The sequence below is a fragment of the Salvelinus namaycush genome, chromosome 39 (assembly GCF_016432855.1).
Source record: "Salvelinus namaycush isolate Seneca chromosome 39, SaNama_1.0, whole genome shotgun sequence".
Lineage (NCBI taxonomy): Eukaryota > Metazoa > Chordata > Actinopteri > Salmoniformes > Salmonidae > Salvelinus > Salvelinus namaycush.
The window spans coordinates 18,883,932-18,908,372 of NC_052345.1; the positions used below are offsets into that span (position 1 = coordinate 18,883,932).

The 24,441-nt window shown below is 43.0% G+C and overlaps 1 protein-coding gene across 1 annotated transcript in view; it reads left to right on the forward strand.

Moving 5' to 3' along the window:
- The window catches only part of LOC120032738 (striatin-like), a 108,180-nt gene that overhangs the window by 58,341 nt on the left and 25,398 nt on the right, over window positions 1–24,441 (forward strand). The window contains exons 3-5 of the mRNA XM_038978925.1: window positions 10,483–10,559; window positions 13,296–13,377; window positions 24,060–24,230. Coding sequence (XP_038834853.1) covers window positions 10,483–10,559; window positions 13,296–13,377; window positions 24,060–24,230 — 330 coding nt within the window. The remainder of the gene's footprint in view (window positions 1–10,482; window positions 10,560–13,295; window positions 13,378–24,059; window positions 24,231–24,441) is intronic.

Below are 24,441 nucleotides of genomic sequence, written 5' to 3' on the forward strand. Positions count from 1 at the left end.
TTTCCAAGGACTGGTGACATCCAGTGGAAGCGGTAGAAACTGCAAGCAAGTCCATTAGAAATCTAGTGTCTCTAAAAAAACTAATTGAAAAGACAGTGACATCAAAAAAATACAAATTCTGAATGGTTTGTCCTCAGGGTTTTGCCTGCTACATAAGTTCTGTTATTCTCACAGACATGATTCAAACAGTTTTAGAAACTTCAGAGTGTTTTCTATCCAAATCTACTACTAATATGCATATCTTATATTCTGGGGATGAGTAGCAAGCAGTTGAATTTTGGCATGCTATTTTTCCCGAAAGTGAAAAAGCTGCCCCCTGCCCTCAAGAAATTAAGAGAGAACTTGGGTAAATACAATGGGGGAATTTCACTTAACTTATGGACTGACAATTTTCTAAAAACAGGCACAGTGGGCTTTTGGTTTCTCTCCCTCTAAAAACTGAAAAAAATCTAAGTAGCAAACTGGCTTTATTTACAAATTAGTACGAATGTCTCACCCCGTGTTCAAGCATGGCCTTTTTCCTTTTATTCAGATTACAATTGCTTACTTTCGGTTATTTAAAATGAAGTCCTCTTCAAAATATCTTAATTTTAAAAGCCATAGAAAGTTGGTTGCAATTTCAGTCAAAAAAAAAAAGTAAGGAACTTGTCTGTCAGGCCCTGCATTAAAGACAAAAATTGGTTAAAGAAAATTGTGATAAATAAAAATACATACCTGTTATTAAGGACCAAATAATTGACAGCTGTGCCATATAGATTGCAAAATAGTTGGGAAGAGATTTTTGATGTACCGATTCCATGGCACATGGTTTATGAATTGACACGCAATTTTCCGTTCCTCCTGAAAGCCCTAATATATTAAAAACAGTCATGCATTCTCTCCGTCGCCCACACGCCTTTAAACTTTTTGGATAAAAAAGTAAATTTGGATAATAAAGCAAAGCTGACATTGGTTGATTTTAATACTTCTGACAGCCAAAATTCTAACTCCACCCATAACTTTTGGACTTTTAAACATTCCCAGAAGGCATAGATTATTATAACCTACTGCTAAAACCTATGGGTGCAAACAACGTTTCCATTATGGGCTATCAGCAGGGCAATAGACTCTTCAACCTTTACAAAGGTATAGCTTGGGCTAGGTGTGAAGAATCCCCCCAACTTGCAATGTATTAACCTTTCTAGCTCAGAACACCCACAACATTCCGCTGAAAAGGCAGCGCGCGAAATTCCATTTTTTTTTGTTGAAATATGTAACTTTCACACATTAACAAGTCCAATACAGCAAATGAAAGATACACATCTTGTTAATCTACCCATGGTATCCGATTTCAAAAATGATTTACAGCGAAAGCACAACATATGATTATGTTAGGTCAGAGCCAAGTCACAAACACACACAGCCATTTCTTCAGGCAACGATAGGAGTCACAAAAAGCAGAAATATAGATAAAATTAATCACTAACCTTTGATGATCTTCATCAGATGACACTCATAGGACATCATGTTACACAATACATGTATGTTTTGTTCGATAATGTGCATATTTATATAAAAAAAATCTGTTTACATTGGTGCGTTACGTGCAGTAATGTTTTGATTCCAAAACATCCGGTGATTTTGCAGAAATACTCATAATAAACATTGATAAAAGATGCAAGTGTTATTCACAGAATTAAAGATAAACTTATCCTCTATGCAACCGCTTTGTCAGATTTCAAAAAAAACTTTACGGAAAAATAATAATCTGAGAACGGCGCTCAGAACGCAAAATAGCCAAAGAAATAGCCGCCATTTTGGCGTCAACAGAAGCTACAAAAACCACTATAAATATTCACTTACCTTTGATCTACATCAGAAAGCACTCCCAGGAATCCCAGTTCGACAATAAATTACTTAAAAGTTCCATAAAGCCCATCATTTAGCCACTTGTTGTTAGCATGTTCAGCCCAGTAATCCATCTTCATGAGGCGCGAGAACTTCCTCCAGACAAACTCAAAAAGTTCCGTTACAGATCGTAGAAACAAGTCACATGATGTATGCAATCCATATTTAGGATGTTTTTAACATTAATCATCAATAAGGTTCCAACCGGAGAATTTCATTGTCTGAAGAAAAGCATTGGAACGAGAGCATACTCTCTCGTGACCGCGCATCATGAGCCTGAGGCTCTCTGCCAGACCACTCAGTAAAAGAGCTCCTATGAGCCCCTCCTTTATAGTAGAATCCTAAAACCAGTATCTAAAGACGGTGACATCTAGTGGAAGCCCTAGGAAGTGCATGCACATCCATAACTAACAGGGATTTCAATTGGCACTGTTTTGAAAATCGATTTCTCACTTCCTGTTTGGATTTCTTCTCAGGTTTTTGTCTGCCATATGAGTTCTGTTATACTCACAGACATCATTCAAACAGTTTTAGAAACTTCCGAGTGTTTTCTATCCAATACTACTAATAATATACATATATTAGCATCTGGGACAGAGTAGGAGGCAGTTCAGTTTGGGCACGCAATTCATCCAAAAGTGAAAATGCTGCCCCCTATCCCAAACAGGTTTTTAAGTACTCTGAAGTTTTACATTTCTAACTACAAACATCATGCAATCACAAAATATCAGGTAAAGCATATACTGTACAGTATTTCTTCATCAACATCTTCATGCTTTCGTTAATAAAATAGTGGTAAAAATGCTCTTTCAAAATGTAGATGTTTATTTCAACTATCAGCAGGACAATAGATTCTTGCCGAGTTTAGGGACTTTAAATATATTAATGGATCCATAACAAATTACTATGGGAATAAATATCACTGAATGACATAGCATGGGGACTGGTCTTGATAAATCAATCATATGTTTATTTATGTAATGAATATGAATTCGGAGGGCAGAAATGATCAAATATTAAAGCATTAGACCGCTCACTAAAGGCGTCAGACATACAAAAGTTGTACTTAAAGAACTGCAAAACCAGTTTGGATTCGTTTGTCAGACGAATCATTGGGTCGAAACTACTGAACAGTACAAAACAAGAGAACACACATGGTTAATGTTCTGAAGAAGAAAATGTTATATATATATATATATATACATACACTGCTCAAAAAAATAAAGGGAACACTTTTATATATTAAATACCTCTGCCTTTGTGCAAGGAGGAGCACTGCCAGAGCCCTGCAAAATGACCTCCAGCAGGCCACAAATGTGCATGTGTCTGCTCAAACGGTCAGAAACAGACTCCATGAGGGTGGTATGAGGGCCCGACGTCCACAGGTGGGGGTTGAACACCGTGCAGGACGTTTGGCATTTGCCAGAGAACACCAAGATTGGCAAATTCGCCACTGGCGCCCTGTGCTCTTCCCAGATGAAAGCAGGTTCACACTGAGCACATGTGACAGACGTGACAGACGTGACAGAGTCTGGAGACGCCGTGGAGAACGTTCTGCTGCCTGCAACATCCTCCAGCATGACCGGTTTGGCGGTGGGTCAGTCATGGTGTGGGGTGGCATTTCTTTGTGGGGCCGCACAGCCCTCCATGTGCTCGCCAGAGGTAGCCTGACTGCCATTAGGTACCGAGATGAGATCCTCAGAGCCCTTGTGAGACCATATGCTGACACATGCACATTTGTGGCCTGCTAATGTCATTTTGCAGGGCTCTGGCAGTGCTCCTCCTTGCACAAAGGCGGAGGTAACGGTCCTACTGCTGGGTTGTTGCCCTCCTACGGCCTCCTCCACGTCTCCTGATGTACTGGCCTGTCTCCTGGTAGCGCCTCCATGCTCTGGACACTACGCTTACAGACACAGCAAACCTTCTTGCCACAGCTCGCATTGATGTGCCATCCTGGATGAGCTGCACTACCTGAGCCACTTGTGTGGGTTGTAGACTCCGTCTCATGCTACCACTAGAGTGAGAGCACCGCCAGCATTCAAAAGTGACCAAAACATCAGCCAGGAAGCATAGGAACTGAGAAGTGGTCTGTGGTCACCACCTGCAGAATCACTCCTTTATTGGGGGTGTCTTGCTAATTGCCTATAATTTCCACCTTTTGTCTATTCCATTTGCACAACAGTATGTGAAAATTTTTGTCAATCAGTGTTGCTTCCTAAGTGGACAGTTTGATTTCACAGAAGTGTGATTGACTTGGAGTTACATTGTGTTGTTTAAGTGTTCCCTTTATTTTTTTTGAGCAGTGTATTTTATTTTCAATACATTCCTAAAAACATGTTTTTAATTGTCATTTTGGGCTATTGTGTTTCGATGGGTAAGAAAATATTATATTTAATCAATTTTGAATTCAGGCTGTAACACAACAAAATATGGAATAAGTCAAGGGGTATGAATACTTTCTGAAGGCACTATACCACACATACAGGATAACCTGCTGCTCACACACACTTAAACACAAACACACACTCACGCCATGTGGTGCCATATCGTAACCTCTTGTCCCCTACACAGGATTATGTCACATGTTAAACATGCGCACACACATTGTGGGAAAACAGCACCGAGGCAGCGCCGTGTCCCCTTTAACCACATTCCCACAGTCATGTGCTGCTCACACCTTGTCATGGGTAATGCAGCACGGCGTCACGTCCCTCTTCCACCATAGAATTGCATAATGGACATCTAGAATAATTGAATAGGATCTTTCTCTGCTACACACTACTAGGCAACCTGCGGATTAGACTAGACTGGCTACATGGGAGACTGTGACTGGTCATGTGGTTTGGATAGTTAAAACCTACAGTTGAAGTCGGAAGTTTACATACACTTAGGTTGGAGTCATTAAAACTCATTTTTCAACCGCTCCACAAATTTCTTGTTAACAAACTATAGTTTTGGCAAGTCGGTTAGGACATCTACTTTGTGCATGACACAAGTAATTTTTCTAACAATTGTTTACAGACAGATTATTTCACTTATAATTCACTGTATCACAATTCCAGTGGGTCAGAAGTTTACATACACTAAGTTGACTATGCCTTTAAACAGCTTGGAAAATTCCAGAAAATTATGTCATGGCTTTAGAAGTTTCTGATAGGCTAATTGACATAATTTGAGTCAATTGGAGGTGTACCTGTGGGTGAATTTCAAGGCCTACCTTTAAACTCAGTGCCTCTTTGCTTGACATCATGGGAAAATCAAAGAAATCAGCCAAGATTTCAGAAAAAATATTGTAGACCTCCACAAGTCTGGTTCATCCTTGGGAGCAATTTCCAAATGCCTGAAGGTACCACTTTCATCTGTACAATAGTACGCAAATATAAACACCATGGGACCATGCAGCCACCATACCGCTCAGGAAGGAGACGCATTCTATCTCCTAGAGATGAACATACTTTGGTGCGAAAAGTGCAAATCAATCCCATAACAACAGCGAAGGACCTTGTGAAGATGCTGGAGGAAACAGTACAAAAGTATCGATATCCACAGTAAAACGAGTCCTATATCGACATAACCTGAAAGGCCGCTCAGCAAGGAAGAAGCCACTGCTCCTAAACCGCCATAAAAAAGCCAGAGTACGGTTTGCATCTGCACATGGGGACAAAGATTTTACTTTTTGGAGAAATGTCCTCTGGTCTGATGAAACCAAAATAGAACTGTTTGGCCATAATGACTATTGTTATGTTTGGAGGGGGAGGCTTGCAAGCCAAAGAACACCATCCCAACCAATGAAGCACGGGTGTGGCAGCATCATGTTGTGGTGGTGCTTTGCTACAGGAGGGACTGGTGCACTTCACAAAATAGATTGCATCATGAGGAAAGAAAATGATGTGGATATGTTGAAGCAACATCTCAAGACATCAGACATGAAGTTAAAGCTTGGTAGCAAATGGGTCTTCCAAATCGACAATGACCCCAAGCATACTTACAAAGTTGTGGCAAAATGGTTGAAGGACAACAAAGCCAAGGTATTGGAGTGGCCATCACAAAGCCCTGACCGCAATCCTATAGAAAATGTGTGGGCAGAACTGAAAAAGCGTGTCCGAACAAAGGGGCCTAGAAACCTGACTCCGTTACACCAGCTCTGTCAGGAGGAATTGGCCAAAATTCACCCAACTTATTGTGGGAAGCTTGTGGAAGGCTACCTGAAAGTTTGACCCAAGTTAAACAATTTAAAGGCAGTTCAACCAAATACTAATTGAGTGTATGTAAACTTCTGACCCTCTGGGAATCTGATGAAAGAAAGAAATAATTCTCTCTGCTATTATTCTGACATTTCACATTCTTAAAATAGTGGTGATCCTAACCAACCTAAGACAGGGAATTTTTACTAGGATTAAATGTCAGGAATTGTGAAAAACGGAGTTTAAATGTATTTGGCTAAGGTGTATGTAAACTTCCGACTTCAACTGTAGCCTGGAATCCAAACTCTAATATGCTCCGTTTTCATTTTGAATTCCAGGCTAGGTAGGAATCACGGGTGAAACGGAGCATACCAGTTTGGATTCCAAGCTTTAGCCATCCCAACCACATGTCCAGTCTCCTATTATCAGTTTGGATTCCAGGCTAGCTAGAGCCTCAGTCTGAGTCTTAAACCTACAGAGTCTGGTAGGGTGGATGAAGAAATTAAGAGAACCTGAAGGGCATGGTCTTTCTGAGAACCTCCGCCACTCGCCCGCCATGTGATTATAGAAATTTCCCCGCCTACTCCACGTCACCCACCCACCCTTTTCTTGCTCTCTCGTTCACGGTCTTGTTCTCTCTTGGTCTCCTTTGCCCTCTTGTTCTCATGCTGTTTCTCTTTCTCTCTGTCGTCACTCTTTCTGTCCTTATCACACTCTCCTTGTCCATCCTTCCTCCTGTCTTTGACCCTGCCCGTCTCCCATCCCTGTTTCACTTTTTCTGCCCTCGTCGCCTCGACTTTCTGTTCTCCATTTCTTCCCTTTTGCGCACTTTCCTTTTCTCTCCCTTGCTCCCACTCTCTCCCCTTCTCTCCCTTGCTCCCACTCTCTCCCCTTCTCTCCCTTGCTCCCACTCTCTCCCCTTCTCTCCCTTGCTCCCACTCTCTTTCTCTCGCTTGCTCCCACACAATTGAGCATGAGTCATTCTGCATCATTCAGAGTTTTGACTGGTATTATACTCTCTCTCTCTGCCTTTCCATGTAAGAGAAACCTTGAGCATCCAACCTACAGTTTATTTCAAATCGGTCGGTACAGATGCACAATGCAAGCTAACATTGCATTGTGTGTCTGTTTAAGTTTGCACCTACTGTACGTAGTGTTGTCATTTTTTGATTTATGCCGAAGTACTTCTTCAGTTCCTTCATCTGCATTCTGCACTAAAATGAAAACTAGAGAGTAAACATATTGACTAGTTTGAAAGAAGCATCCACATTATTACGTTCAATTCTTCCCTGTGTACAAATCAGTGCAGATGAATGAGAGGAGATGATTCGAGGAAACTACATTAGACTACTAAGATCCACCCCTGTAGCCCGGTTCAAGCTCTGTTTGTGTGGTTTTGCCAACTCCTTTGGTCACTGTCATGTCGGGCTCCCGGGTGGTGCAGCGGTCTAAAGCACTGCATCTCAGTGCCTGAGGCATCACTACAGACCCTGGATCGATTCCAGGCTGTATCACAACCGGCCGTGATTGGGAGTCCCCTAGGGCAGCGCACAATTGGCCCAGCGTCGTCCGGGTTTGGCTGGGGTAGGCCGTCATAAATACAAAAAATAAACATGTCAATTCATTGGAGTTGGCAAGACTGATCTGGGACCGGGCTGTAACTCTTGGACTGTGACAAAGTCAAGGGCTGCGTCCCAAATTGCCCCCTATTCCCAACCATTGTGCATTACTATTGACCAGAATCCTAATGGCCCAGGTCAAAAGTAGTACACTAGGGAATAGGGTGCCATTTGGGATGCAGACAAGGTCACCCCCATGGTTAGCAAGAAGGGTTCATTTTTAGTTTCCCCCACAATGAAATTGGGGAGGGGACTGTGGACGTGTGTCCGTCCGTTAGTCACATGCGATATCCCAGACAGCACTAACCCGATTTTGACGAAACGGGGGTAATGATCCGTCTTGCCATAGAGATCCAGCATTTACAAAATTACACTGATTGGCCAGATGGTGGCGCTTTAAGATATTGAAAATGCTAACTTTGAAAGGTCACGCCCCTCAGCCCATTTGACATAGTCATGAAATTCAGTACATTGGTCCCTCTCCTTACAAGGAATAAATTTGCCAGAAGGTCCTCAATGACGGCTGTTCCACCATTTTTAATTTAGTGATAAACACTTAAAACGCTACTCTTCTGGCACGATCTGCATGAAACTTGATATGTGGCGTCTATGGACAAAGGCTTGTCAATGCATTGAATATACGTTTTGTAGTGCTTAGGTTATGAGTGTACTGATATAAAGTTTTTTTTTTTATCGGCGTTGTGCCTGTTGTTCACTTACGTATCTGCCCTCCTCATTGGCTAGAATGGTCCCACACCTGATCTTGCCTCTTCCCGACTCTCTTCTAGTCTGAATGCCAGTCTCTTTAGCTAACGTTCCACTTCATACCACTCCTTGTCATTGCCAAAAAGACTGCCCATTCTGCAATCTCAATGTTCAATATGTGCTGGATTTGTTGCTCATTGGTTGTTGTTCACTCCACATGTTGTCATTTTCCATGAGATGACCTTTACACCCGATGGCACGAGATGACCTTTACACCCGATGACGTGTTTCTGTGCATGAGCTTAGCTAGCCAACATCGCCATGACATCACCTACAAGTGTGATCGGGGATTTCTATTGGAGAAACAGTTTTATCCTGTCTTCATACTGTACCGTCTTTGACCACTTTTTTTGACCTCTGGTGCTCTCCGGGGTGAAGTTTCTCCAAGGTAAAGATCTAGGTTAAGCTTCCCCTCCTCCAATCCGTACCTTAACCATTAGTGGGGGAAGTGCAAAAGTGATCCAAGATTGTTTTTGAATGACCTCCTGGTAATACTGTTATTGACAAAAAGAGACCTTTTTAGTTTTTGGGTCTGTAAATAAGTGATGATGATATTGATGATGGTAATGAGGATAATGATGCAAAGAATCACTCGAAATTAGCATAAGCTAGGGTGTGATGGTGCAATGCACTTAACTGTTTTGCCAAATCAAATCACATTTATTTGTCACATACACATGGTTAGCAGATGTTAATGCGAGTGTAGCGAAATGCTTGTGCTTCTAGTTCCGACCATGCAGTAATATCTAACAAGTAATATAACCTAACAATTTCACAACAACTACCTTATACACACAAGTGTAAAGGGATGAAGAATATGTACATAAACATATATGAATGAGTGATGCCCGAACGGCATAGGCAAGATGCAGTAGATGGTACAGTATATACATATGAGATGAGTAATGTAGGGTATGAAAACATTATATAAAGTGGCATTATATAAAGTGGCTAGTGATACATTTAATTACATCAAGATGCAGTAGATGGTATAGCGTACCGTATATACATATGAGATGAGTAATGTAGGGTATGTAAGCATTATATAAAGTGTCTAGTGATAAATTGATTGCATACATTTTTCCATTATTTCCATTCAATGTGTCAATGTTTTGATTATAAATCCCTATGTAAACGATTTGAAAAACAAATGAGTTAAATTACCATGATATTGATGAGGACGATGATGGTGGTGATGGTATTTTTAAAGTAATCCATCATCCCCTCAGTGTCTTATCCTCTTATAGAATTACCAGCACTCCACTCACCTAATCCTCTCACCTCATGCCCTTTGTTTGTAGGGATTCAATGTTTGAGTGACACCAAGTCAAGTCGCAGTCTAGCTAACCAAGTAGAAGTTCTCATATAAGCCCATCTTCACAAGAGGGCACCCATCCAGGGCCTGTATTAATAAAGCCTGTCTTAGTAGGAGTGCTGATCTGGAATCAGTTTTCTTTTAGATTATAAGGAATGGACGGGGGGGACCTGATCCTAGATCAGCACTCGTACTCTGAGACGCTTTATGAATACAGGCCAAGATGTCACACACTCCTCTGGCCGACCTATAATATATATATATATATATATATATATATTATTTTTACCTTTATTTAAATATATTATTTTTTACCTTTATTTAAATATGTAGTATAGTTTCCGTGCTATCTGGGCATGGAAGCAATCTTGTGCAAAAAAAAACTAAAATGAATTAATATCCACCATTAAGTTTAGATTAATATCAACCCAGTGAATGAACAAATTAATTTCTTCCCTCTGCGTAGCATCCCTCCCACATGTTCTTAATATAATATATGCCATTTACAAGACAGTTCTTCAAATGTATGTGTGAAGCCAGTTAATTTACAGATACCATCAACAGTGAGATGGTTATCTTCTGTTAGATCATTAATGAGCTGTTAAATCACTGTGGCTGCCTTATCATTAAAGCTTTTTATTTCTTCTCTCGTTCTTTCTCCCTTTCCCTCTCTTTTTCTCTCTTCCTTTCTCTCTTTTCCTTTCACCCTCAGGTCAAAATACCACAAGCTCAAATATGGAACAGAGTTGAACCAAGGAGACATGAAACCTCCCAGCTACGATGATTCCGGTAAGTTCCCGAGTGGCGCAGCGGTCTAAGGCACTGCATCTCAGTGCTAGAGGCGTCACTACAGACACCCTGGTTCGAATCCAAGCTGTATTACAAACGGCCGTGATTGGGAGTCTCATAGGGCTGCGCACAATTGGCCCAGCGTCGTCCGGGTTTGGCTTGAGTAGGCCGTCATTGTAAATAAATTAAGTTAAATAAAGGTTCAAAAAAAGTTACACCTCTGTACTTTTAGTACCAACCGGTGCAGGTGACACTACTTTGAGTCCTACATCGTAAAGCTATCTTTAATGCTCCAATTAAAATGACAAATTAAATATTTGTATGGCGCCTTTCTCAGGCCCCAAGTGCTTTACATATTCAAGATTACACAATGCGTTCACACACACTGTAGACATAGATGGAATAAATTAAAACCAAAAATACCGAAAACAAAGCGCAACCAAATAGGGGGCGCATAGGTTAGTGGTTGTAAATGAAAGCATGACTTTGCAGATCTCAGCAGTCATCACTCATGATAGATGACATTTGGGACCTACCGCCTCAATTCGGTCTTATGTAGCTAATTTTGAAGTTGTGTTTTTGACGTTGAATCAAAGTAGAGACTCACAGCAAGAAAATTGTAAATGATACAGTCGAGAAACAATGGGAAAGTAGTTATGCTTTGAAAGTTGACAAACTTGTAACCCCACTTTTGAGAAAATGGCCCTTGAATGTTTTGGTACACCTACTGGAGAGCTGTTCTTTGTCTACACCCATTCAGCATCATTCACAACCTCTTAAGCCTTAGCCCCACACATCGCTTTAAGGATTCACATGTGAGACCATGTGCTAAACAGAGTGAGTAATTTAGTAAACAACCAACGATTTCAAGACTAAAAGTAGTAGCCTACAATAAGGTAAAAATACACTTTATCTAGTCCTTGTCTATATCATAATCTGACTTTGGTGCAGGTTATGTTGTTCTTCACATTACTGCAAATGTTTCTTTCAGATGCACTGGATGCAGAATGTGTCAACGGTACAGTAAAAATGGTTACTTGCATAGCAGCAATATCAAAAACATTAAAGTGTCCAGATAAAAATATTTGATAATTATTAGATGACGTTTACCCGACATACATGTCGAAATTCATGGATTATGTGAAGGAAATGCTATAACCACCTCGCAGCAACATCCAGCTAAGTGGATGGGTCACTGTTGTCTAGATGTACACATGTACACATGTTCATGAAATACAATAGATGGCTGTAATCATCCCCCAGACACACCTGGCTAACTTGATGGGTCCTGTAATCATCTGTTGAAGTTGAGTCTTTTGTTTAGACATGTAGGTAGCTAGCTAAACAATGAACCGGCGTAATCCCAACTCATACTACTACCAATATAAACATTGTCATAGCTGTAGTATGAATCTGCAGGTAGCTAAAGGGCTAATCAACTAGGTTCAATGTTAGCTAGCTAACATTAGGCTATAACTAGCAACGCAAATGGATTTCTGATTTGAAAAATATTACTACACAGATCATGCACGTAACGTTAGATAGCGAGCCAGCAAGCTAATGTTCGCTAGCTAGCGAACAGTATGCTATAACAATTAGAAACGTATAATATCTGAAAATGTAGTTAGACTCTTACCCGAATACATGGATAAACGTTTCACAGCAGACTGAAACCATTTAACTCCGTTTTGTTTGTAGCTATATTTTGTTTGGCCAGCGTTGTCAGGACACTCCGGTTCACATTGACCGTGGCGTGTGCAGAAAGTAGCCCATCACTTTTTCCAACTGATCTGTCGATAGCGCCTGCTAAATTCAGGGCATCAATGTTGTTGAGAAAAGTAGCAAAACTTTTGTAGTTCTCAATGGCTAACGTTATATCTTTCAAAGATAGCGCAGTAGAAATGACTATCAACACATAGTGAGCAGTTCATGTTATAGACAGAAGCATGCTACATGGCAGACCAATCCAAACTCGGCATGTCCAGCCCATGCATTATCATGCATTATCTTATTTTTATTTTTGTATTGCTGGTAACTGTTTCGGATAATGCATGTTTTTGTGCTTTTAGGGGAACAACCTATGTGTAAATGTAATCTGCTGCTGTATTTTTTGTGTTATCTGTGATCGTTTTGTTTGTCATGTTTAGTTTCTTAATCATTGTACCGAAACTGTATGTGTAAACATGTTTATGCAGGGCCCAGCTATAAAAGAGACCGTGTTCTCAGTCTGTGTTCCTTGTTGAAATAAAGGTATAATAATAATCTCAGCCAATCATGTCTTGCGGGAACGTTCCTGTCATTTTCTGTGGCAAAACCAACTGGGCTCGTAATTTAACAATTGTATTCGTATTTACAGATGGAATACAAGTTTGTTATTAAAGCACATGAAAGTTCATGTTCCAGAATGCATTTCTGCCAAAAAAAACTAATAAATAAAATGTTTATGTTCAAATGCCTCCTGTGAAGTAGTGACGTGCGACATACGCCTAGTTTCCTGAAACGAGTAACATTTGTGCATGTCAAATGTCACAATACTGACATGTTTCGTTCAGATGTACTGTATGCATTCTGACATTCTAACCTGACCTGACCTGTTTCAATTGGAATTTTGGATTGAAGTTGAATGTAGCACAAATACTGTAAGTATTTAAGTCCATGCTTCAAAATTGTGAGTGAAGCCTTAATAACATGGTGCGTCTGTCTGTCTCATTCTTGTCTCCCCTCTCTCTCCATCAGATGAAGGGAATGAAAACGAGGTCCCGAGCCCCGCCAACAGTAGTCAGCTGGGTTGGAAACAGGGACGGCAGCTGCTCAGACAGTGAGTGCAACACACACACATTTTTTTGTCTTAATGGTGCCCTATGGCTGTACACTTTTAAGTGCTTTAAGACCTGGTGGCCTTCTGAACAGAAGGTTTGCCAGGGCGGGAGTTTCGGCTTTCCACGGTGACATCACCATGTGGAATATTGGTTAATAGACCAATAACAAAGAGCGTTCCAAACCTCTCTGCCAAAAAAAGTTTTTTTCAATTTTCCCCTCCCCACTCAGACCCTTCCCAGACAGTCCTAGCAAAATTCTACTACAGATACTTACACTGAACAAAAATATAAACGCAACGTCAAGTGTTGGTCCCATTTTTCATGAAATAAAAGATCCCTACATTTTCCATACACAGAAAAAGCGTATTTTGCAAAAATGTTGTGAACAAATTTATTAACATCCCTGTCAGTGAACATTTCTCCTTTGCCAAGATAATCCATCCACCTGACAGGAGTGGCATATCAAGAAGCTGATTTAAACAGCATGATCATTACACAGGTGCATCTTGTGTTGGGGACAATTTTAAAAAAGGCCACTTTAAAATGTGCAGTTTTGTCACACAACACAATGCCACAGATGTCTCAAGTTTTGAGGGAGCATGCAATTGTCATGCTGATTGCAGGACTGTCCACCAGAGCTGTTGACAGAGAATTGTCATGCTGATTGCAGGACTGTCCACCAGAGCTGTTGACAGATAATTGTCATGCTGATTGCAGGACTGTCCACCAGAGCTGTTGACAGATAATTGTCATGCTGATTGCAGGACTGTCCACCAGAGCTGTTGACAGATAATTGTCATGCTGATTGCAGGACTGTCCACCAGAGCTGTTGACAGATAATTGTCATGCTGATTGCAGGACTGTCCACCAGAGCTGTTGACAGATAATTGTCATGCTGATTGCAGGACTGTCCACCAGAGCTGTTGACAGATAATTGTCATGCTGATTGCAGGACTGTCCACCAGAGCTGTTGACAGATAATTGTCATGCTGATTGCAGGACTGTCCACCAGAGCTGTTGACAGATAATTGTCATGCTGATTGCAGGACTGTCCACCAGAGCTGTTGACAGATAATTGTCATGCTGATTGCAGGACTGTCCACCAGAGCTGTTGACAGATAATTGTCATGCTGATTGCAGGACTGTCCACCAGAGCTGTTGACAGATAATTGTCATGCTGATTGCAGGACTGTCCACCAGAGCTGTTGACAGATAATTGTCATGCTGATTGCAGGACTGTCCACCAGAGCTGTTGACAGATAATTGTCATGCTGATTGCAGGACTGTCCACCAGAGCTGTTGACAGATAATTGTCATGCTGATTGCAGGACTGTCCACCAGAGCTGTTGACAGATAATTGTCATGCTGATTGCAGGACTGTCCACCAGAGCTGTTGACAGATAATTGTCATGCTGATTGCAGGACTGTCCACCAGAGCTGTTGACAGATAATTGTCATGCTGATTGCAGGACTGTCCACCAGAGCTGTTGACAGATAATTGTCATGCTGATTGCAGGACTGTCCACCAGAGCTGTTGACAGATAATTGTCATGCTGATTGCAGGACTGTCCACCAGAGCTGTTGACAGATAATTGTCATGCTGATTGCAGGACTGTCCACCAGAGCTGTTGACAGAGAATTGTCATGCTGATTGCAGGACTGTCCACCAGAGCTGTTGACAGAGAATTGTCATGCTGATTGCAGGACTGTCCACCAGAGCTGTTGACAGAGAATTGTCATGCTGATTGCAGGACTGTCCACCAGAGCTGTTGACAGAGAATTGTCATGCTGATTGCAGGACTGTCCACCAGAGCTGTTGACAGAGAATTGTCATGCTGATTGCAGGACTGTCCACCAGAGCTGTTGACAGAGAATTGTCATGCTGATTGCAGGACTGTCCACCAGAGCTGTTGACAGAGAATTGTCATGCTGATTGCAGGACTGTCCACCAGAGCTGTTGACAGAGAATTGTCATGCTGATTGCAGGACTGTCCACCAGAGCTGTTGACAGATAATTGTCATGCTGATTGCAGGACTGTCCACCAGAGCTGTTGACAGATAATTGTCATGCTGATTGCAGGACTGTCCACCAGAGCTGTTGACAGATAATTGTCATGCTGATTGCAGGACTGTCCACCAGAGCTGTTGACAGATAATTGTCATGCTGATTGCAGGACTGTCCACCAGAGCTGTTGACAGATAATTGTCATGCTGATTGCAGGACTGTCCACCAGAGCTGTTGACAGATAATTGTCATGCTGATTGCAGGACTGTCCACCAGAGCTGTTGACAGATAATTGTCATGCTGATTGCAGGACTGTCCACCAGAGCTGTTGACAGATAATTGTCATGCTGATTGCAGGACTGTCCACCAGAGCTGTTGACAGATAATTGTCATGCTGATTGCAGGACTGTCCACCAGAGCTGTTGACAGAGAATTGTCATGCTGATTGCAGGACTGTCCACCAGAGCTGTTGACAGAGAATTGTCATGCTGATTGCAGGACTGTCCACCAGAGCTGTTGACAGATAATTGTCATGCTGATTGCAGGACTGTCCACCAGAGCTGTTGACAGAGAATTGTCATGCTGATTGCAGGACTGTCCACCAGAGCTGTTGACAGATAATTGTCATGCTGATTGCAGGACTGTCCACCAGAGCTGTTGACAGATAATTGTCATGCTGATTGCAGGACTGTCCACCAGAGCTGTTGACAGAGAATTGTCATGCTGATTGCAGGACTGTCCACCAGAGCTGTTGACAGATAATTGTCATGCTGATTGCAGGACTGTCCACCAGAGCTGTTGACAGATAATTGTCATGCTGATTGCAGGACTGTCCACCAGAGCTGTTGACAGATAATTGTCATGCTGATTGCAGGACTGTCCACCAGAGCTGTTGACAGATAATTGTCATGCTGATTGCAGGACTGTCCACCAGAGCTGTTGACAGAGAATTGTCATGCTGATTGCAGGACTGTCCACCAGAGCTGTTGACAGAGAATTGAATGTTCTCTACAACGTGGTTTTTAAGAATATGGAAGTACGTCCAACCGGCCCTACAATTGCAGACCACGTGTATAATGTCAACGTTGTGAACAGAGTGCCCCATGGTGGCTGTGGGTTATGGTATGGGCAGGCATAACAACGAACACATTTGCATTTTATCGTTGCCAATTTGAATGCACAGAGATACCGTGACGAGATCCTGAGGCCCATTGTCGTGCCATTCATCTGCCGCCATCACTTCATGTGTCAGCATGATAATGCACGGGGCCCTATGTTGCAAGGATCTGTACACAAGTTCTGGATGCTGAAAATGTCCCAGTTCTTCCATGGCCTGCATATTCACCAGACATGTCACCCATTTGAGCATGTTTGGTATGCTCTGGATTGACGTGTATGACAGCGTGTTCCTGATCCTGCCAATGTCCAGCAACTTCGCATAGCCATTGAAGAGTGGGACAACATTCCACAGGCCACAATCAACAGCCTGATCAACTCTATGCGAAGGAGATGTGTTGCGCCGCATGAGGCAAATAGTGGTCGTGTTGCTGCATGTTGCGTTTATATTTTTGTTCAGTTTAATTGTTACCCAGCAACAATTTGATATTGATATAGAAACGGTTGCATTGGGCCTTTTTAAATGCAATCCTTTATAAACTATTTAGCAGTGTGTTTTTATCTCTGTGCAGCTGTGAGAAACTCTCCAGCACCCAATTTCTGTCTGGAAGATGTGTGGCGATGTGGACAATCAATATTATCCTCCATCTGGGTTGTTACAACAACCACTGACTCAATAGGGAAGGCCTCTTGGAGTTGGTGACTGTACGTCACCGGACTGTCTGTGTGCTCGTGTTTTTTCCCCCCCGTGTGTGTGTGTGTGTGTCTGTAACCATAGGGCACCACCATCAGTTGCAAGTGTCTGTCTTAAGACAAAAAGCCATCAAAGGGAGGCAAATCTTCTTAATGGAGATTAAGAGCTTCGGTATGAATAGAGTAATGGAGTAATCCCCCTGAGACTGGTGGGACGTGTGGATTGTTAGACACATACACACACATTGTGTTACTCCTAGCATGTGAGTGCAAAGGGCTGTGAAAGTTCTTAAAAGGTTTGTACTTTGGTGCCCTCTGGGTGTCAAAAGTTGTCAGGACATAGAATGAGCGGAAGGGGATACTGAGAGAGTGCGTGCATGTGTGTGCTTGTGCGTCTATGTGCGCGTGCTTGTGTGTGCTTGCTTGCTTGTGTCTGTGTGTGTGTGTGTGGTATGGTGGTGCTTGTGTACGTGCTTGCTTGTGCTTGCTTGCGTGTGCGTGCTTGCTTGCGTGCTTGCTTGCTTGTGCGTGTGCTTGCTTGCGCGTGCGTGCGTGCGTTCTTGCGTGTGTGTGCGTGCTTGCGTGTGCGTGCTTGCTTGCGTGTGCGTGCGTGCTTGCGTGTGTGTGCGTGCTTGCTTGCGTGTGCGTGCGTGCTTGCGTGTGCTTGCTTGCTTGCTTGCGTGTGCGTGCTTGCTTGCGTGTGCGGGCTTGCTTGTGTGCGTGCTTGCGCGTGTATTTGTGTGCGCGCGCTTGTGTGTGTCTGTGCGTGCTTGTATGCATTTGTGTGTGTGTGTGCATGCTTGTGTGTGCTTGTGTGTGCTTGTGTGCGCGTGTGTGTGTGTGTGTGTGTGTGTGTGTGTGTGTGTGTGTGCATGCTTGCGTAGGTGTGAGACCTATAGAGAAAAATAAATAGACAGAGAATACTGTGATGGAGCAATGAGAAAAGTGTGTGTGTCTCATCCATTGCAGAGTCATCCATTTGTATTATCCCAGCCACCCACTCACAGTACAATCTATGGAAGTACAGACTAGGGTTAACACTGCAACTCCCAACACAGAGTGAATACACACACACACAATCTTTCTCTCGCTCTCTCTGCTATGCATTCTCATGATCCACACAACTCCTAGAGCACTCCGACAGCAGCACACATGGCATGGCCACATCTCGATTCCACAGAGTGGTCATTGATTTCACTTGTCAGAGCACAGTTACACACTGCACAGTAGATTGTCCACATATCCCCAACCCTAATTTCATCTCGCCAGCCCACACTATGGAACAAGGTTCTTCTTGTCGATATTACTCCGGTCTCACTGACACGGGCTACAGAGCATACAGTATATTTATCTCAGTGCTTGTATATGTGTCAGCGTGTTTTAAAAGAAAGTACGTGTGTGTGAGAGTGTGTTTCAAAATGGCACCCAAGCCTTCAAATGTGATAAGGGAGAGGGTATGTGGTGTGTGTGTGTGTGTATGTGTGTGTGTGTATATATATATATACATATATATATATATATATATATATACAGTATATCACAAAAGTGAGTACACCCCTCACATTTTTGTAAATATTTGAGTATATATTTTCATGTGACAACACTGAAGAAATGACACTTTGCTATAATGTAAAGTAGTGAGTGTACAGCTTGTATAACAGTGTAAATGTTCTGTCCCCTCAAAATAACTCAACACACAGCCATTAATGTCTAAACCGCTGGCAACAAAAGTGAGTACACCCCTAAGTGAAAATGTCCAAATTGGGCCCAATTAGCCATTTTCCCTCCCCGGTGTCATGTGACTCGTTAGTGTTACAAGGTCTCAGGTGTGAATGGGGAGCAGGTGTGTTAAATTTGGTGTCATCGCTCTCACACTCCCTCATACTGACTGGTCACTGGAAGTTCAACATGGCACCTCATGGCAAAGAACTCTCTGAGGATCTGAAAAAAAGAATTGTTGCTCTACATAAAGATGGCCTGGGCTATAAGAAGATTGCCAAGACCCTGAAACTGAGCTGCAGCACGGTGGCCAAGACCATACAGCGGTTTAACTGGACAGGTTCCACTCAGAACAGGCCTCGCCATGGTCGACCAAAGAAGTTGAGTGCACGTGCTCAGCGTCATATCCAGAGGTTGTCTTTGGGAAATAGACGTATGAGTGCTGCCAGCATTGCTGCAGAGGTTGAAGGGGTGGGGGGTCAGCCTGTCAGTGCTCAGACCATACGCCGTACACTGCATCAAATTGGTCTTCATGGCTGTCGTCCCAGAAGGAAGCCTCTTCTAAAGATGATGCACAAGAAAGCCCCCAAACAGTTTGCTGAAGACAAGCAGACTAAGGACATGGATTACTGGAACCATGTCATGTGGTCTGATGAGACCAAGATCAACTTATTTGGTTCAGATGGTGTCAAGCGTGAGTGGCGGCAACCAGGTGAGGAGTACAAAGACAAGTGTGTCTTGCCTACAGTCAAGCATGGTGGTGGGAGTGTCATGGTCTGGGGCTGCATGAGTGCTGCCGGCACTGGGGAGCTACAGTGCATTGAGGGAACCATGAATGCCAACATGTACTGTGACATACTGAAGCAGAGCATGATCCCCTCCCTTCGGAGACTGGGCCGCAGGGCAGTATTCCAACATGATAACGACCTCAAACACACCTCCAAGACGACCACTGCCTTGCTAAAGAAGCTGAGGGTAAAGGTGATGGACTGGCCAAGCATGTCTCCAGACCTAAACCCTATTGAGCATCTGTGGGGCATCCTCAAACGGAAGGTGGAGGAGTGCAAGGTCTCTAACATCCACCAGCTCTGTGATGTCGTCATGGAGAAGTGGAAGAGGACTCCAGTGGCAACCTGTGAAGCTCTGGTGAACTCCATGCCCAAGAGGGTTAAGGCAGTGCTGGAAAATGATGGTGGCCACACAAAATATTGACACTTTGGGCCCAATTTGGACATTTTCACTTAGGGGTGTACTCACTTTTGTTGCCAGCGGTTTATACATTAATGGCTGTGTGTTAAGTTATTTTGAGGGGACAGCAAATTTACACTGTTATACAAGCTGTACACTCAATACTGTACATTGTAGCAAGGTGTCATTTCTTCAGTGTTGTCACATGAAAAGATATACCCAAATATTTACAAAAATGTGAGGGGTGTACTCACTTTTGTGATATACTGTGTATATACACTGCTCAAAAAAATAAAGGGAACACTTAAACAACACAATGTAACTCCAAGTCAATCACACTTCTGTGAAATCAAACTGTCCACTTAGGAAGCAACACTGATTGACAATACATTTCACATGCTGTTGTGCAAATGGAATAGACAAAAGGTGGAAATTATAGGCAATTAGCAAGACACCCCCAAAAAAGGAGTGATTCTGCAGGTGGTGACCACAGACCACTTCTCAGTTCCTATGCTTCCTGGCTGATGTTTTGGTCACTTTTGAATGCTGGCGGTGCTCTCACTCTAGTGGTAGCATGAGACGGAGTCTACAACCCACACAAGTGGCTCAGGTAGTGCAGTTCATCCAGGATGGCACATCAATGCGAGCTGTGGCAAAAAGGTTTGCTGTGTCTGTCAGCGTAGTGTCCAGAGCATGGAGGCGCTACCAGGAGACAGGCCAGTACATCAGGAGACGTGGAGGAGGCCGTAGGAGGGCAACAACCCAGCAGCAGGACCGCTACCTCCGCCTTTGTGCAAGGAGGTGCACTGCCAGCGCCCTGCAAAATGACCTCCAGCAGGCCACAAATGTGCATGTGTCTGCTCAAACGGTCAGAAACAGACTCCATGAGGATGGTATGAGGGCCCGACGTCCACAGGTGGGGGTTGTGCTTACAGCCCAACACCGTGCAGGACGTTTGGCATTTGCCAGAGAACACCAAGATTGGCAAATTCGCCACTGGCGCCCTGTGCTCTTCACAGATGAAAGCAGGTTCACACTGAGCACATGAGCACATGTGACAGACGTGACAGAGTCTGGAGACGCCGTGGAGAACGTTCTGCTGCCTGCAACATCCTCCAGCATGACCGGTTTGGCGATGGGTCAGTCATGGTGTGGGGTGGCATTTCTTTGTGGGGCCGCACAGCCCTCCATGTGCTCGCCAGAGGTAGCCTGACTGCCAATAGGTACCGAGATGAGATCCTCAGACCCCTTGTGAGACCATATGCTGACACATGCACATTTGTGGCCTGCTGGAGGTCATTTTGCAGGGCTCTGGCAGTGCACCTCCTTGCACAAAGGCGGAGGTAGCGGTCCTGCTGCTGGGTTGTTGCCCTCCTACGGCCTCCTCCACGTCTCCTGATGTACTGGCCTGTCTCCTGGTAGCGCCTCCATGCTCTGGACACTACGCTGACAGACACAGCAAACCTTTTTGCCACAGCTCGCATTGATGTGCCATCCTGGATGAACTGCACTACCTGAGCCACTTGTGTGGGTTGTAGACTCCGTCTCATGCTACCACTAGAGTGAGAGCACCGCCAGCATTCAAAAGTGACCAAAACATCAGCCAGGAAGCATAGGAACTGCGAAGTGGTCTGTGGTCACCACCTGCAGAATCACTCCTTTTTTGGGGGTGTCTTGCTAATTGCCTATAATTTCCACCTTTTGTCTATTCCATTTGCACAACAGCATGTGAAATTTATTGTCAATCAGTGTTGCTTCCTAAGTGGACAGTTTGATTTCACAGAAGTGTGATTGACTTGGAGTTACATTGTGTTGTTTAAGTGTTCCCTTTATTTTTTTGAGCAGTGTATATATATATATTTGTGTGTATGTTGTATCTGTCTACTTGTGTATAGCGGTAGCTACAGGCACTGAACCACCCAAGGGAAAGGGTCCCTCCCCCCATCAGAACCATGAACTCACTGAACCGGACCTGACAAAGAGAGAGAGAAAAGTGAAAGGGGGGGGGGGGGGGGGGGGGAGATAGGAAGAGAGCAGAGCAGAGAATCGTGGAATGCAGCTGGTCTAAAGACCATTTGAAAAGAAAACCTGAAAAGTTCAACAGACACTTGATCAGAGTCCAACATTCATTGTTACACCTATTTTTGACTTCTAATTCTAAAACACTTGACCTTTTCTCAACAATTGACGTTAAACTTGTTTTATATATAAATACTAGGTATTGGCTAATTTGTGCATGTTATGAGCAGTTTTGCCTATTTGAAGTTAAGAACTCAACATTTTAGTGTTGCACGTAGCTCCAATAACCACAGCATACAAGGCCTTATGTCATGCAGAATATGTACGTGTTGCCAAAATAGATCAAGCAATAAATCTGGGCACTAAATTGTATTATCCTTGGATGACGTCCTTGGATGAAGGAATGCGAATTCAGCATCTCATTGAGAGGAAACGTGTGTGTTCATCTGTGTGTGTGTGTATTGTCTCTGGTGTGTGTGTGTGTCTGTGTAACGAAGCACAGACTCTGAGATGGTGTTAGCCCATGAATGGAGGATTGTGTCTGGGCATTCAGGGCTCCTGCGACTGTAGAGGCTGGTACAGCAAGAGACGGAGAGGAACTTTTTTTATATATTTTTTTTTCTCCCTTCCCTCGTTCTGTTAAAGCTTTGCACAAGATGCGGTTTTATCAAAACCTCCGACCATGGAGCATCAGCATCAGAACTTAAGCGCGTCTTGAAGGAATAAGGATAGTATCATTTTGGTTTTGCCTACCGAGTGAGGTATGTTGTGGTTTTGGAGGGCTTTAGTGAAATTTTGCATTCGATCTCGTTAAGTAGTTTGTAAATCGGCGTAAGATTTGTATTCATGTGTGGTTTTAATTGGTTCAGTTATGCAATAGTGTATACATAGTTTGTGTTGTTTCATTCCCTTGTTGTGCAGTGACTGAAAACTGATGTTTTCTGCTCTGAGAGAAATAGTTTTTCACACAATTGCTTTCTTTGGACCCTATGGTATATAAAGGAACATGTTTGTTTTCCTCAGAAACAGTATCCTATAGAGTAGGCCATATTTCATATTTATAGCTTTGATAGTACTTTGTCTTTGGTTTCTAATCCAGTACATCTTGCTCCTGAAATGGTCAACGTCCTGCTCTGTCCTGTCAGACTAACACACCAGGAACTCCACTTAAATACAATTAACTCCAAAGACCTCTGCTTAAATATAAATCGGTTTATAGCCCACCCAATTTTACCTACCTCACCCCCCATACTGCTTTTATTTATTTACTTTTCTGCTCTTTTGCACACCAGTATCTCTACTTGCACATGATCATCTGATGATTTATCACTCCAGTGTTAATCTGCTAAATTGTAATTATTCGATTTATTGCCTACCTCCTCATGCCTTTTGCACACATTGTATATAGATTTTCTTTTTTTTCTACCATGTTATTGACTTGTTTATTGTTTACTCCATGTGTAACTCTGTGTTGTTGTCTGTTCACACTGCTATGCTTTATCTTGGCCAGGTCGCAGTTGCAAATGAGAACTTGTTCTCAACTAGCCTACCTGGTTAAATAAAGGTGGGGGGGGGGAAAAAAGGGGGAAAAAATTGCAATGGTTTTAGAATCACTTTCAAGTGTAATTTTAATCGTCTCTTTTGAAACCTAATTTACACTGTGATTAGCGTGACACACCAAATATCATAAGCTGTCTTAAAAATATGACTAATATATAGTCATGTCGCTTCTGCAATGTTATGATGTAAAAACAGGAGTAGATGGTAGTTGCACCTAGACCCCCCCTCCCCCCTTATGGTTACGGTTAGGATTGGGGGATTAGGTTAGGATTTAGAGCTGATCCTAGATCAGTGCTTAAAGACACTTCTCACTCTACGTATAAAATCTTGAAATTATTAGGCGATCTATCCCGTAACATTCAATCGGGCCTTACTTTCCAGGTACCTTCAGGAGGTGGGCTACACGGACACCATCTTGGATGTGAAGTCCCAGAGGGTCAGGGCGCTGCTGGGCCTGGCTGGAGACTCTGGAGAGAGGCCGTCGGTCAGGAAACCGGAACCCATGGTCAACGGCACCGAGCCATCTTTTCAGAAGGACAGCGGCATGATCAGGTGAGCTACCGCTAACTGCTAAGAACTATTGCTGCTGTTATGGTTATTGCTGTGCTAAATGCTGTTGTTGTGGTTGGCGCTAAAGCTATTGCTATGGTTAAGGCTAAATCCTATTGTTATTGCTATCATTAATGCTGTTGCTAATGCTGCTGTTGTAGCTAATGCTGCTGCTGTAGCTAATCCTATTGTTGTAGCTAATGCTATTGTTGTA